Source organism: Lonchura striata, chromosome 1, assembly GCF_046129695.1.
Source record: "Lonchura striata isolate bLonStr1 chromosome 1, bLonStr1.mat, whole genome shotgun sequence".
Lineage (NCBI taxonomy): Eukaryota > Metazoa > Chordata > Aves > Passeriformes > Estrildidae > Lonchura > Lonchura striata.
The window spans coordinates 112981682-112996991 of NC_134603.1; the positions used below are offsets into that span (position 1 = coordinate 112981682).

The window sequence follows — 15310 nt, forward strand, 5'->3', positions numbered from 1 at the left end:
CGAGGACTAGAAACACACTTCCCACACACAGACCAAGTGCCTGCCCTCTCTCTGCTCTCTACAGACGATTCTTTGATTTTTTTTTTCTGAGATTAAGAAAGAACAAGGTTTCAGTTGAATGAGAGCTGAGTGACATCTATGCCTAGTGATATCAGTTTTAATGATTGTTGGATGAGATGAAAATGCATTAACTCGGTAACCAGTCTCCCAGTGGAAATTGGGGGTTTTTTTAAACATTATAAGATGTGTTTAATTCTATTTCTGACTTACAGGGACTATCTCTGATGAGCAGTGAGGAGAGAACTACTTGTGATACAAGTCTAAGGAAGTCAAACTTCCGCTAAGAGACACAGATACCTAGTGGTATCTGCTTTTTTACATCTGGCGAATATTGCTGTGTGGGCAGCACCTCCCTGGCAGAGCAACCTGAAGAAAAGCAAGAGATTCTGCACCCTTAGAGCAAAGAAGATTCTTCACATCATCTGAGAAGAAGGGAGGAGAAAAGGTAAAATTCATAAAAATCTAATGATATGTTACACATGATATGTGTGAATGTAATGCTTTTTCATTTAGCTTTTAGAGTTGCTCAGGTAATTTTTCTAAGCAGTTTTAAGAATTATTGCATCATCAGAAGTGGGTGTATTCTGTGAGTGCATGTTTTTAAGTATTCAAAGATATTATGCTGAACCCAGATTAAATTCAGGTATGTCTGGGTGTACTTGCAGTTGGGTGCAGCTGTCATTTCTACACCCCTGGTGTCAAATGGTTCTGTCCTTGTGACTTGTAAATCAGATTAAATTCCTCTCTGTGTAGAATGAAACAGAACTGTAGGCTGGAAAGGTGTCATGCTTGAGACTACACACAATATATCTCAGATTAATGATAATCAACATTTGCTGGTATGTAGCAGCAACATACAGGGCTAAGATAAGTAAAGTTAAGAAACTCACTTCTCTTCTGCTTTCCATTCATAAAATGAAGACAAAGGGGAAGAAGGTAGCTCAGGCTTAGAGTTCTGATATATTAGGCTAAAAAAATGCCACTTGTGATGTGAATAACACACACAAGTAAGAACAGAACTCAAATTAAATTCCTGGTATGTTAGGCTAAAAGAATTATGCTGTGATGTGAGTAACACACAGAGTCATAAGTCAGCAAGATAATTTCCCTGTGTCCAACTTATATCACTTAAGTTATTAGAAAAGAACATACATATGATGATGACAAATTCTTGTTATTCATTCAGCTACTGAAAATAAGCCCTTATTGAAAGCTCATTACAGCTTTCAGTAAATGTAATTTCATAAGAAAAGTCTGATGCATGTTTATCACTGTCTTCCTATGGTGGGTGACATATGCCTGATAGGAAATGTGAGTGAGTGACATTCTGAACTGCTGTGAACAATGAGTTTGCTTTTTACTTTGCTCTACATGGAACTTAACCCTCTCTGATTTGCCACCTGTGCCCCACATCTTTCACTCCCATTTGCTTTCCTGTCATCCATTTGAACATCCCTTTGTGCTTGAAGTGCCAGTTGCACAGTGCTGCAAGGAGTAAGCACATGCATGCTAAGGACAGTACCTTGTTCAAGCATCCATCCCATAATGCTTACATAATGTCTGAGAACATGCAGTGAGTCGGGTCCCGAGCTGTCACTCGTGATTTAGGTTTGTGGAGTAACCATGTGGTCTTGGTGCAGTGAAAGTCACTGATATTTTTATATTCTTCCCTTCTCAGAACTGGGGGAAAAAACATGAGTTCTTCAAGTACAGAGTCCCTTGAAGTCGAACTCTCAACCTTTTATGACTATTATGATAGTTATTACGATGCTCCAAAACTGTGCAGTAAAGAAGGCGTCAGGAGGTTTGCAGCCTCCTTCCTACCTGTTCTGTATTCCCTGGTATTCCTGGTCGGGCTCGCTGGAAACATTCTGGTCATCGTGGTCCTCTTCAAATACAAGAGGCTGAAGAGCATGACTGATGTGTACCTGCTAAACCTCGCCATCTCAGATTTGCTCTTTGTTTTATCCTTGCCATTCTGGTCTTATTTCACGGTAGACCAATGGGTTTTCGGAACTCCCTGGTGTAAAATCATTTCGTGGATCTACCTGGTTGGGTTTTACAGTGGGATATTTTTTATTATGCTTATGAGCATAGACAGATACCTGGCAATTGTTCGTGCAGTGCTTTCCTTGAAAGCAAGGACCACCTTCCATGGCTTGATTACTAGCCTTGTTGTGTGGCTAGTAGCTCTTTCAGCCTCAGTCCCCGAGCTTGTATTCAGAGAGTCTTTTAACGAACATAATTTTACTACCTGCAAGCCGAGATTTCCAGGAAATTTCACAACATGGAAGCTTTTTTCCACTTTGGAAGTCAACATTTTAGGGCTCCTAATCCCTTTTATAATCATGACATTTTGCTACTCCATGATCATTAAAACATTAGTTCACTGTAGAAATGACAAAAAGAATAAGGCTGTGAAGATGATTTTTGTTGTCATGATTGTATTTTTCTTTTTTTGGACCCCCTACAATATCGTTATTTTCTTACAACTGCTGGAATTTATGGGAGTCATTAAAGACTGTCAAGTGAGCAGGAGTCTGGACTATGCTTTCCAGGTAACGGAAATCCTCGGCCTTTTTCACTGTTGCCTCAACCCAGTCATCTACTTCTTCATGGGGGAGAAATTTAAGAAGTACTTGAAGATGCTCTTTAAGAACTGGCAGTTACCAGGGTATTTCTGCAAGTGGTGTGGAGTTCACACCACTTACCACGCTGAATCTACCAGTTCATTCCACACACAGTCTACAGGGGACCAAGACGCATTGTAACACATTTCAGACCAGCCACTGGGCTCAGCAGCAAGCAAACTGACAACAGCAGGAACTTTGAAAAGCAGGAACTTTGAAAAGCTAAGCAAATGCAGACACATTTAACAATAAGCTAGTGCCAGATGATTACTTACTTCAGCTTTATTTGTGCCTCTAGATTTTCTGAGTATTATGACAGAAGGTGTCCCAAATGTGGAACATGGAGGATGGACATGCAAGGTTTCTCTGCTGTGATTACAAATCACTGCTCAGCTCTGTGCAAAGCACTGCACTGCGTGGCTTCTTTTTCACCACCATCAAGGCATTGGCCTGCATGGAGGGGCAGAGGTGAGACAGCACCTTGTCATCAGCACATGCACTTGGAAAATATATTCATGTATTTAAGAAGGATGATTTTAATCATAATTTTTATTCTGCAGTTGATCTGTGTAGGACATGTTCACCCATGAGTCTTAGGCAGATATTAGCAGTACCTGCTACATTTAAATGTTTTGTCTCGGGGGGTATGATATATCCCCTATCATTAAGAAACAGCACAAAATGTATTCTCTAAGTGCACAAAGACACAAAGCAAAACCATTACTTTTCATTGTAGCTGTGTTCACTGTGTTTTCTCTCAGGTTGACAGATATGCCTATATGTACGTGTATATATAGGCATTTTGAATTACTTTATCACTGTAATTTGGGATAGCAATTCTGTATTTTAACTAACATAGAAAATGTTTTGAATATTTTTGAATAAAAGTGTTTAAAAAAACTTATTTCCAGCATGCATTAATAAATTTGAAGCATCTTGGTTAAAAGTATATATTTTAAAATTAATGTCCTTTCTTCCAAAAGTACTTAACCCCAAAACTCAATTTTCATTCATTGAGATGCATCTGGCAAAACAAAAGAAAGTAAAAACAGAGATTGTGTAAAAAGGGTCTGTCATAACTTAGAAACCACACATAGAATCCGTGCATTTGATAACAGCCAAATGCAAACTGTGTGATTTCCCAGTAGCTACTCACAGGATATTATATATCATCAGAAATCTGTAACAGGAAGGAAACTTACACATCAGTGTTTAGATTTTGGCACAAAAATTACTTTAAGAGGCAAAAAAAAATCCGTACTGTGGTGACAGACAAAATAAGAGTTGAAAAATATGGATTAGAAGACATTTCTGGTGTGTCTTTTTGCTAGCCAACAACAATTCAGATCATTTACTATAAACCAGATGAATTATTTTCATACACTGTTAATAATGAAGTGCCTGCTCAGCATTCAGCCAAAGCTGCAGACAGCAAACAAGGCATTAAAATGCATCAGGAAAGGGCTGAAGAAGAAATGGAAAAATATTGTAGTGCCACTGTACTCATCACTGTAAATGAGATGTAAGTGGAAGCTCATCTCCATGTGACCTCTCTCATGACATAAGACGGAAAATAAAATGCAGTACACTTAAATCTCTCACACACATGTATCCATCATAATTTTAGGAATACATTACCATTTGCAGTTTGCTGAGGATGACAAGCAAGGATCTGCATTAATGCAGATAATAATAATAGCTGTGGAAGACATTACTTGCAGTAAGAAAGAACCCTTATTTTCAAGAAAAAGACTATAAATTGTTACTACTCAAAACCTTAGAATCCACTGTGTAATCACTTAGGAAAAACGGATCGAAAGAGTGGGTTACACCACCCCTTTTTTGAAAAGGAAAAGGAAGACAAATTCAAGTGTGAGGTGCTTCAAATTCTCACAGATGACACTGAAGCCATCATAACATCCCAGGGTGGCACAGCACATCATCCTCACAGCAGGTGATGCTGATAGATGCTGATAGCAGAGGCATTGTGAACTGCTGAGATATGCACTTGTCTGGTGCACAGACTAACCTGGAAGCCAGACAGCTTCCACTGCAGCTTCTTTTTTCTTTGTCCTGCTTTGTGATCCCTCTAGGCAGCAAGAATGGTCCTTGCTTTCCAGACTAAGGGAAAGGCTGCCTGTGCTGGCGTGGCAAAAATGAGGGTCAACAAGGAACAAGCAAGCTGTAGGCTCTTGACAGCTGTGATGTAAGAGACATGCAGGGCAAAGAGTGGTATCAGGGAATGGCTTGTGGGCTATTCCAGGTCTGGGCAAACCCTGTGGTGAGGGAGGATGCTGTAGAATTAAGTGGGTGCATCCAGCAGCCACGCAGCAATGCCAAAAACAGAGCCAGTGCAGAGCCCTTCTCCCACATGAAACCCAAATGTGTCTCATGTCACAGCTCGGCTTTGTACCCTATGGCCTGTGCACATTTCCCTTGGTGCAGAGGGTGCCTGGTGCAGCCAGAACTCCTCCCAGGTAAATGTTGTCTTGTTCCTCTGTGCCATATAGCCTCTTCCAGTTGTCCCAGTAATATTCACAGCTGCTCAATGCATGTGCTGGATGAGCAACTGAGCTGAGCTGAGCTGAAAGTTGAGCTCTTAGCAGCTTTGCTGCATTGGTGCAAAGAGGTGCTCATGTTAAATTGATGGGTTCAGGAAGTCAGGTCCTGAGGCTGGAGCTCATTGAACATGGGTGGCTTCCTCCTCTGTCACCTAAACAAACCCCCCCCTCCCACATGCACCAAGCTGCAGTGGACAATGCCACTCCTCTTTTGAGAGAGGGCTTTGAAATCTGCTGATGAGAAAGGATGAGATTATAGCGTTAATACAGACAAACCTAAAGTAGGGATTTTCAAAATGTCACTTGATAAAGGTGTTATTTTAGCTGAACAAGAGTTTCCAGCAATGAAGAATCTATGTACCAACCCACTGAGCCATGAAATTTGAGTGAAGGCAAAGACATTTGAGTGAAGCAAAGCTGACTCATTCTTAAAGCCACATTTTTACCTCAATAATGATGAAAAGATAACAATTTGACTGTTTTTTTATTGGTGCTTAGGCCACCACAGTCACTCCCTAAACAAAAAGCTGAATTACGCATTTACTCTGGAGGACAGTTTTACCCCTTTTAATGGTGCAGGAGCAGCATTGTGGTCTGCAGCCTGCTCCCAGTCAATCCGCTCCTCTCAGTCTGAGAGGCAGTGAGGAATCACAATTCTCTTTCCTAGACTGCAACTGCTTGTCACTGTCCCAGCCCTGCACACCTGCTCTGAAGGGGAGTACAAAACTGCCAGCACGGTTTTACATGACTCATTTTCCTGCAAGAGCTCTTAATTCTTTGCAGTTTTATCCAACATCTCTCTCCTAACACAACCAGAGACATCTCCATCTGACTTGATTTACAGTTAGAAATCAAGGGCCATTTAATAATATCAATCAAAATAATCAGTAAAATAGTGGTTAAGGCAATGCCTACTGAAAGTTCTACTTTGCTACTCCAGTCATGAAAGGAGAAGACTGGAACAGTGGTGAGATTTGTAGCATTTGTATAACTGATGAGACCATTCAAAGGAGAAGGAGTGGTGGTTGTATCTGCAACCATCTTACTGTGACACAGCAAGTGCCAATGGCAATCATGGAGAAATCAGTCCTAAAGCAGTGAGCCCTATCACTGAGGAGACACCAAGTTAGAAGCTCCCAGGGTGATTTTCTTTCTCACAGTCATCCAGCAGCAACATCCATCACAAAAAGGAACAAAATCCCATCTTATGGGACAGTCATTGAGTCAAAGACAATTCTCACAGAAATGAAGCTCAAAAACAAAGAAGCTCTTTATCTGTTCCAGGTCAACAAAACTAAATCCTCCATGTTAATGCAGCCCAAATACATGACTGATGAATGGATTACACTCCTTCAGTGTTTGTACTTTTTAAATTTATTTTTTATTTTTCAAATCACGATTGAAGAGTTGAAGTTTCACTGGGTTTTATTGTTTCAAAACAAGTAACAGAACACATCCAGCATAAGTAACTCTGTAACTGCATAATGCAAGCTCTTTGTAAATTCAAGTGTTGCAAAATAAAAACTGCTAAGGCATAAGATTTTTTTTTAAATCCAAGATTTTTGCTTTCTTGCATTTAACAATAGCAAGTAATCAATAATCTGATCTGCAAGAATCAGATCTTTTTCCACAGACACAAAACACTCATAAAAAATACTCTTGGTGATGTAAGACATGTAAGACAACAGAAACTGAATGAAGATGGACATGACTAAATGCACTCTTCTTCTCAAGGGAGACTAGTGGCATACAATCAGCATTTTCTAAGAAGATTCAAGCAGCCAAGTTCAGGAAGATATTTTTGTATCTGGGACAACAGGTGGACATCCCTGCATGAAAAGGATATTTGTTTCTGTTGCACAGGAACTTTGCACTCCTTAAAGAACCTCCATAGAAGTACTGTGGTTTGGGCAGGACAATGGAAGAGAGGGGCCCTCCCTTGCATTTAACTTGTCACTACTACTCATAAAATGAGAGAGCAGGACTGCCTCATAGTAACACAAATGCATCTAAATTAAAGTGAGGAAAGACCACAATACATCTCTCTACTTGCTTGTAACTAGTAAGCTGAAATTTGAGCCCAAGCAAGACCATGACTGCAGGCTGAGTGAGTGACTTGCCTTTTCTGCTACCAAAGTATGTGGGAAAGCTGCAAAAAGTGCATAGAAGGGATAGAAGGATGGATTTTGCTGTTGCTTACACCCTTTTTGCTCATTTACAGGCACTTGGGAATGGAAAGAAAATATGTCTGGTTGATTGCAGGGAGCAATGACGTGTTCTGCAGGCTCTGCAGACAAACAGCACTGAGAAGCTGCAGAGAGCAGCTCTGCCCTTGCTAGGAAGAATCTTGTTTACGCTTTCTAGAACAGCGAAACCCATAGCATGAGGTGTCACACAAAACCCCCCAGTCCTACAGAGAAAGGGCTAAAGGGTTTACTAAAGGAAAGATTTTGGCTGTTTTCCCCTCAGTTCTGCTTTACCAGCCCATCCTTGCACAGTGCAGGTCACTACTTGCTTCCTTTCCTCAGAAATATTAGGGAACCTCAAAAATCTCCCACGGGAAGGTTGGAGCCTGTCTGCTGCTGCTGCTCTGGCTTTTTGCATGAATCTCCCACACCACCACCTCATCTCCACAGTCACACGGAGTCAATCCATTCACTTCCTCACTGGCTTAAGCTCACGTTCTCTGTGCACAGAGGTCACACAGTGCAATGCCCATCTTGTCACAACACTGCAGAGTGTTTTCTTTTTGACAAGGCAGTTCCATGAAGATGTCCCAGCTCACTGCAGGGGAGTTTGACTGGATGACCTTTTAAAGGTCCTTTCCAACACAAACACTTCTATGATTCGAAGAAAATATGGAAAGGGTGAATTTTTGATGGTAGGTGCACTGGCTAATGATAAACACATTTTAGCCTAAAATTTCCTCTACATTTTCATTTCATCTCCACATTAAAACTCTTTTTGAGTAAACCAAGCCTATTTGTCAACATTACTTCAATAGAGTATTTCATTAATTCTGCTCTGAATTCTTACTATAATTTTATTCTGATGGGGGAAATAATTTCAGAAATCCTCATGTAACCAAAAATTGTAGAAAAAAGGATTTGTCTTATTTAGCACACCTAAGCATATTAAATAGAATAAATCCACCATATTGCCCAATAAGTAGCTCATTACACAAATCCATAGGAAAATACCAGACCATAGGGAAAAAAGCTAGCATTAGAAGCAAAATTTCAGTAAAGTGATGAGTGCTGAAAACTACTGGAAAAAAAATAGGATTTTTTAATGTGCCTTTTTTTTTAATCTACTGCCAATAGTGTAAAAGACTACAGCATTTTATAGACTCTATCAACATGACACTGTGAATAGAATTTAAACAATCAAACATCATATTAACATCTATGAAAGGTCAATTCTTAAGTGATAACTATTTACAATTTGCGTCAGAGACTGAGAAAGTAAGGTTAGTACTAGATACACAAGGTTCTGCTGAATTTTAATTTGCATGTTGGTTTTTTTTTTAAATTCCAGGAATGGGTTTGCACAGAGGCAGATCAACTACTAATAGTGTCAAAAATGAAGGGGGAGAAAAAAAGCCCACCTTTTCTCTACGGTAATTCACAATGAAGACCTCAGTCGTAATATGATCAATAGAATGTGACCTGAATTTTAGGAGGGCACATGCCAAATTCTTGAATTGTCATACCAGCATAATTCAGTGGGTATATAGAGGCTTCCAGGTTCCTAGAGAAATGTAAATAAAGCTCTATAATTGTTATCTAATTGTACAGAGATAGCTGTGGAAGAGCTGATACTGCCCAACAATGGAGCAAATAGGCGGCTAGTATCAATGTTAATTCTTGGGACACCTAAAAAGTCTGCCAAGTTTTCTAGACCTGAGGCCACAAGATTTCATAAAGTTACTCCTTTTGCAAAAGCAAAATGAAACACAGTAAAAAAAAGAAACAAACAAACAAAAAAATCATTGGGAACTTCACAACAAAAGCCACAGCTGCCTGGTCAGGGAATGGCACGAGGTGTGAGTGTACTCCAACAAGAGCAGAACCCGGTAGGTGAGACCTCGTACAGACTCAGCAGCCAGATGTGATTTGAATGAAAATCTGTTTCTCCTTTATGACTGCAAATGCAGAGGCTCCCACACAGACAGACTGTGGTGCACAGGGGCAGAATGTAATTGGCACCAGCTGTATTTGTGCAGACAATGGTCATGTTTAGAAAAAAATCCCATGTTTTATTAACACTGCCTTACTAAATGCCCTCCACTGTCTGCACTGGCCTCCTTATCATGGTGGTGCAGACTTCCAACCAAGCAGAAGTAACCCAGCCATATCAGCACCTCTTAATCTCAGTTAATATACCCAAACCAGACTGTACTAGCCTAGTCCTTTACTTCTCCCTGAAAACAAACTAACAAAATCTATTGAGGTTTGACCTTTAATTTTGCAAGGGATGTTGGTCAATCTGAGTCTTGCATTTGCCAAATAGAAATCAAAACTCTGCCCTCCTTTGTAAAACAAGGAATTTTGGACATGAAAAGTACTACAATTAGATACTATTACAGAAACAAAAATCTGTGTATTACTTGTTAGATTTGTCTCAAGACATCAAGAACCATGCACTCTCATTAACCCACAGCCCAGAAAGTTTAATCTCCTTCCACAGAAGACTTCAAAATGCATTATTCTAAACACGAGTCTTCAGTTTTGAGCAATATCTACCAAACATTTCTCAGCCAATGGGTGATTGTCCTGAATCATGAAGGCTTGAAGACTAAACCCCTACCTCTTTTTAACTTGCTTGCCCAATTTAACTGAGGTTTTGACATTTGTAATCAGCAGGGGGTTTCACCAATTTGCATGAACGTACTAAAACAGGTAACAGGAAAAAACAGAGCTTCACAAGAAATGATAGGAACATGATTTCAAAGCCAAACCAGCATCACAATTTTGCATCAAAAGGTCTACAGCCTGATAACAAATGAGCAAGCTCTCAAATCAGAATACACTATGGAGCACCAACCAAGGCTGTTGAATAGACCTTATACTTTTAAATTCAGCCTCTGAGACAAAAGGGTTCTTGTGAACTGTGCCAAAACCTTGACAAACTCAGAGAGAGGAGAAATCTTAGCAATCTCTGAAGGTTCTTTCACCCACCTTGCAGGTCAAGTACAACAGCATGGTTATGTGTCCAGAGAAGGTGCTTGCTCACCAGCAACCACAAAGAAAGTAAACCAGAGATCATCCAACCTATTGTTTTGTGAAATGAAAATAGGTGATGCCTATCAATGACTGACAGAACCAGCATGGTTTCTATCTTGCTCAGATGAAATGAAAGACAAGATGGTGACAAGCAGGTGGGGAGTAACGACCAGCAGAGCTGATACTGATGGGCATTCCCCATTCTTGCAGTTAGGTAGGTTTTTATTAGCATTTGGATGAATTTTCCCCACACTGCACATCCAGTCAGGGGAGCCAAACCTTTACTACAGTTCACCTCCCTTCTTTCATGTAAAAATTCTCCACTTGTAGCTAAGAAATCTGAAAACTTCAGAGCTCAGCATCATTTACCTTTGCCAGTTTAGTGAGATGTAAGGCCATAGCATGTAGCTGAAAGAAGAAGAAATTATTTGCCTTCCCCTCTCCAATGCCAACCTACTTAGTTTAAAAAGAACAAAAAATCCCCAATAAACAAAAAAAAAAAAAAAAAAAAAGGAAAGCAAAACCAACACAAAACCAAAACTAAAAAAGAACCCACCCTTTACCCAACATATTAGTATGTTTTCCCCAGCCTTCACTAGGCTTCACATCCAGATCATGCTTTGTAACACTAAATATTCTTTTTTGCTTGCAGCTCCATAGTGCTTAAATGACCCCATTTACAGCACTTTGTACTGTACCTACAGTAACTGAAGAAACAACTTTCATGCAAGTCAAGTATGCTACTATTGTGAGCTCTTTTCAGTATCTTTGCATGGAATGAATTTTTCAGAATTTAAAAGATAAAATCAAAACCACAACAAAAAGCCGCCTGGCTCATTTCAGCATAGGTAGCATCTGCTCTTGCATATAATTACTGGCATCTGTCCAAGTTCTAATTTCCTAGGATTGGTGAAAAAGCTTAGTTTTGGGGTGGTAATGGTATGTGGTCCCTTTTATCACAATAAAAAACATTAAGAAGAGTACAAAATTTGGCTAATCCACAGAGGATCTACCTTTTTTGTTTTTTTCCAGCACCTCTGAAGCCTTTGAATCAAAGTAAACAGACCTGAAGGGTTAGACTAGAAAAAGTTAAAAATGGGCAGCTTGCTGCTAGCTGTTTCTGCTAAACTTTCCTCTACTTCAAGAACAAGCTAGATGGATTCAGTGTTTTAAACAAAGTCATGTCTGAAAGTGTCTCTGGCCAATGACAAAAGCCTCATGTTGTCTTGACTTCAGCTTTTGAAGCAGACACTGCTCTGGATAAAAGGACCAGTAAAGCAACACATAGGGATGGGGATGCAGAAGACAACAGACAATATTTTGCAGGAAATCATGCTAACATTTCGTGAGTTCAGTATAAGGTCCTTGGGTTCTTCAGCACATTGAATCTACCTATTTATTATTAGTACAGACCACATCCTAAAACTGAAGGGGGAAAAGCAAAACAGCTTAAAAGAAAATATGTAAAGTGCATGCAGGATCCAGACCCATCCCTCAGAGTTTAAAGTCTTCCAGGAAGCCTTGATGGTACAGCAGTGTTTCAACATCCAGAAATAGAATTTAACATGGAAGACACAAGAAAAGAGTGCCAATTTTCTTCTGCACAGTTTCTGTTATCCCATTTCTGTTTGCTGTGAGAAGAGCAACTAACACTTTTAGGAAACAGAAGAAAGGTCGAAAGCTCAGCAACAAGCAAGGCATGAGGAAGGTTAGGAGGAAACTAACAGTTTATTTTTCTTCCTTCTCCTCAACAGTTCATTCTGTGCTTTGGACAACCCCTTCACCCATAGCACAGGAACAAAACCAGATCCCACAGCCACAAGACACAACAGCAGTTTACCCTCTCCCAGGGCAAGTGCTATTGAACAAGTCCACAGCCAGGGCAGATTTCTAGCTAAATGTAGACTAGAGATCCATAAAGGGTGTTCACTCTGTACACATAACTATGATGAACTTAAGAAAAGGAACCTCTGAATGAAATTCGAAAGAAAGAAGACAGGCATAAGCAAGCTGTATGCACAGGCATCTTTATCCAGCTTGCAAATTGCCAGTGGGTAGGTGGAAGGACTGGAGATCAACATCATTTTAGACAAATAAAGACATGTTGAAGGAATTTTTAAATTTCTCTACACAAAAGCCTTCCCTGCTGTAAGAGGAAGAACCAGCAAGAGTTCAGGAAGAACGAAACAGTAAATAAGTAAGAACTTCTTATCTACAGCATCAGAGGGATGAGTTGCTGGGCATCTGCCCACACTGGTCCAGATCTGTACTCTGGCCCACATTTACAAACACTGAAAATGCTCAGTTAATATTAGTATAGAAGCATGAGCCCTACAGAAGCACCAAGTTTAATAAAAATAGTGCATAGACTTACAGTTAATAAGAAAACTTAAACAGGAAAAGCCTTTCAGATCGTAGATATTGGCAGCAATCTCCTACTGAATTTGCACTGATACTCAACAGATCCACTCTACTTAACAAAGGTACCTTCAGCTGGAGTTTCAAACTCAATTCTCAATTTCATTAGGGTGCTGGTTTTTTCTCCTCTCTTGTCTACCAAAAGATTTTAAAAGGCTAAATTACGGTCATGCAGCTGTAAGCACAACACCAGAGTACAAGACAGCAATCTTACTGTGATGCTAGCATAAGGTCTGCTATCAAAGTGTGCTGGGGAGTCTCAGGAACAAGAGACTCTCTGCTTCCCATTCCAACTCTATGGAGTTACATGTGGTACCTTCATAAGAACCTGGCTTTGGAGCTATGTATATCCTTGCCTCCTGAGGGAGAGGTGTATGTGCTAAAGCCCAAAACAGGAGTTCTTAAATATATCCCAAATTCCTTGGCCACACCATATATGCTAGTCAAAGGGGATTGTATTACCTGAAATAAGCTCTGGTTCTGTGAAACGTCTTGAAGTAACACAGAGCTTCAACATTTCCCCCATAGCAGGGGAAGGTCACTACTCCCATATTTGAAAACGTAACAAGGAACAGGAAATATCTTCTGAAAAGGGATTTTTAGACATATACACTTTATTCAGCAAAAGCATAAGAAAGATCTTTGTGATGTACTTTTCCAACATTTTTCCATTCAGCCCATGGCACCAAGTTCTAGGATAATCTATTTCTGCCTAGTTTTGCCTTCTTATTGAAGGAGAACTACTAAAGCAGATCCCATTCTGCAGTTTCCAGTTTCTTCTGTCACACCATCTCCCAACTAGTTTGAGGTTAGCTGCTATGCCTTTAAGTCCCAGTCTGCAAGACAACTTTCTTGCAACTCAGTTATTTCTATCAAAAAGATGCTGTAACACCTGGACCAAGTCATTCAGGAGCTGGTTGCCCTTTCACATCCTTGCGAAATCTTACCCTGCACTTCTTAAGACTTCTCTAAACAACAGTTAAAAGAGAGATAAGAAAGAGAGAGGGCACAAAACAGCTCAGAGCAGAGATACACACTTTGTGTTGGCTGTGGACAGTGAAAGTGATACCTTTCTCTGTTAAGAAACACACTGAGAATATTTAACAATATTCATTTATACAAATGGTGTTGCCTCAGGGTAGAGAGACACAGGGCTAGATCATCTCTTACAAACCTTTCATCCTGTGTTATCTGGTAAAATGTTGTCACCTTCTCAGCCTGTACAATAACAGCATCATCCCCTTCAGAGCACACTGCCAATGACAGGAGTATCATTCTTCTGTAATTGTCATTTCTGAACACCTGACACATATGTGTCAGGTGGATAGTGCTTGCTGTCCAGGCAGGATTATTTCTAGTCACTCCTGCAAGTATTCAAACTGTGCAAACAAAAAATGAGTATTTCATCCAAAAAACTGCAAAAGAAAACAACAGGCATTGTGAAGCTCCCAAAGAGATTTGATATCAGGAGATTGGAGAGCTGTCTGCACGAGAGAATTACAAAATGCACAGAGAGTCTAAAGGAGGACAAGGTCAAGCCTCAGTCCTCTCATTCAGGGACTAGAAAATGTTGACTAACACTTAGTAAGGTAGTTACATTATTAAAGAGTCTCATATATAAGTTAAGAAATAGAATTCAACTATATAGCACACTGCCAGTTCTTGTTCTTCTATTTATCCATTCATTCCAAATAATCACATTAAAAGGCTTTCATTCATGCCTTTCATTCATTCATGACAGGATTATAGATTAAGTTTATAAACCCCACTCCAGAGAAAAAAACATATGAAAAAATGAATAAATTTGTGCTAAGCTGAGCCATGACAGCTACTCTATAGGTAGATTTCAATGGGCATCCCCCCACAAAACTGAAAGCATTTGCCTACCTACCAGAGGGGATCAGTGTGAAAATTCTGTTTTTTATGAACTAATTCTGACCAAGTACCATACCTACACTGTCTGCCAAAATCAGAAAGTATTGTGCTCATTACTCAGCTCCTGTGCAAGCAAAGCACTTGCAAATTCCCAAGCAGCTGCATCAGGAAAGATCTGAGGACCCATAGTTTTAGCATTAGGAATATTCCTTCTTGCCAGGCCTTCAGGAGGCAGGAGGCAGCTGCCTCCACCATAGGAACCATCCTGCTGAACTCCAGCACTTGGAATAGTTCATACAACTACAGCACAGGTATTAGCCAGGGGTCTGACAATGCTTTCACACCTTGCCTTTCAAAAACAAATTGAAACTAGACCCACAAGTGCCTTGCCCACTGGGTCAAAGTGAGCCAGTTAACTTCCTATGGCCCCTCTACTGTTACTCATTTGCCCTCAGTCAGAAGGTTTAATTCTGATTACATTTCCACTTCAGACATGGCTGAACTATATCTGTGGACAGGTTAAAATAACTGACCTGCCTGA

General features: G+C 40.1%; 1 protein-coding gene across 1 annotated transcript; it reads left to right on the forward strand.

The window, feature by feature from the left end:
* Positions 1–1741: 1741 nt before the first annotated feature.
* Positions 1742–3008, forward strand: LOC110471060 (C-C chemokine receptor type 4). The gene has a single exon (XM_021531290.3). The coding sequence runs from the start codon at positions 1755–1757 to the stop codon at positions 2829–2831; it is 1077 nt and encodes a 358-aa protein (XP_021386965.1). The 5' UTR covers positions 1742–1754; the 3' UTR covers positions 2832–3008.
* The last annotated feature ends 12302 nt before the right edge of the window (positions 3009–15310 follow it).

What these genes read in the sequence shown, in the direction of transcription:
- LOC110471060 (XM_021531290.3), top strand. Translation starts at nt 1,755, where the DNA reads ATGAGTTCTTCAAGTACAGAGTCCCTTGAAGTCGAACTCTCAACCTTT.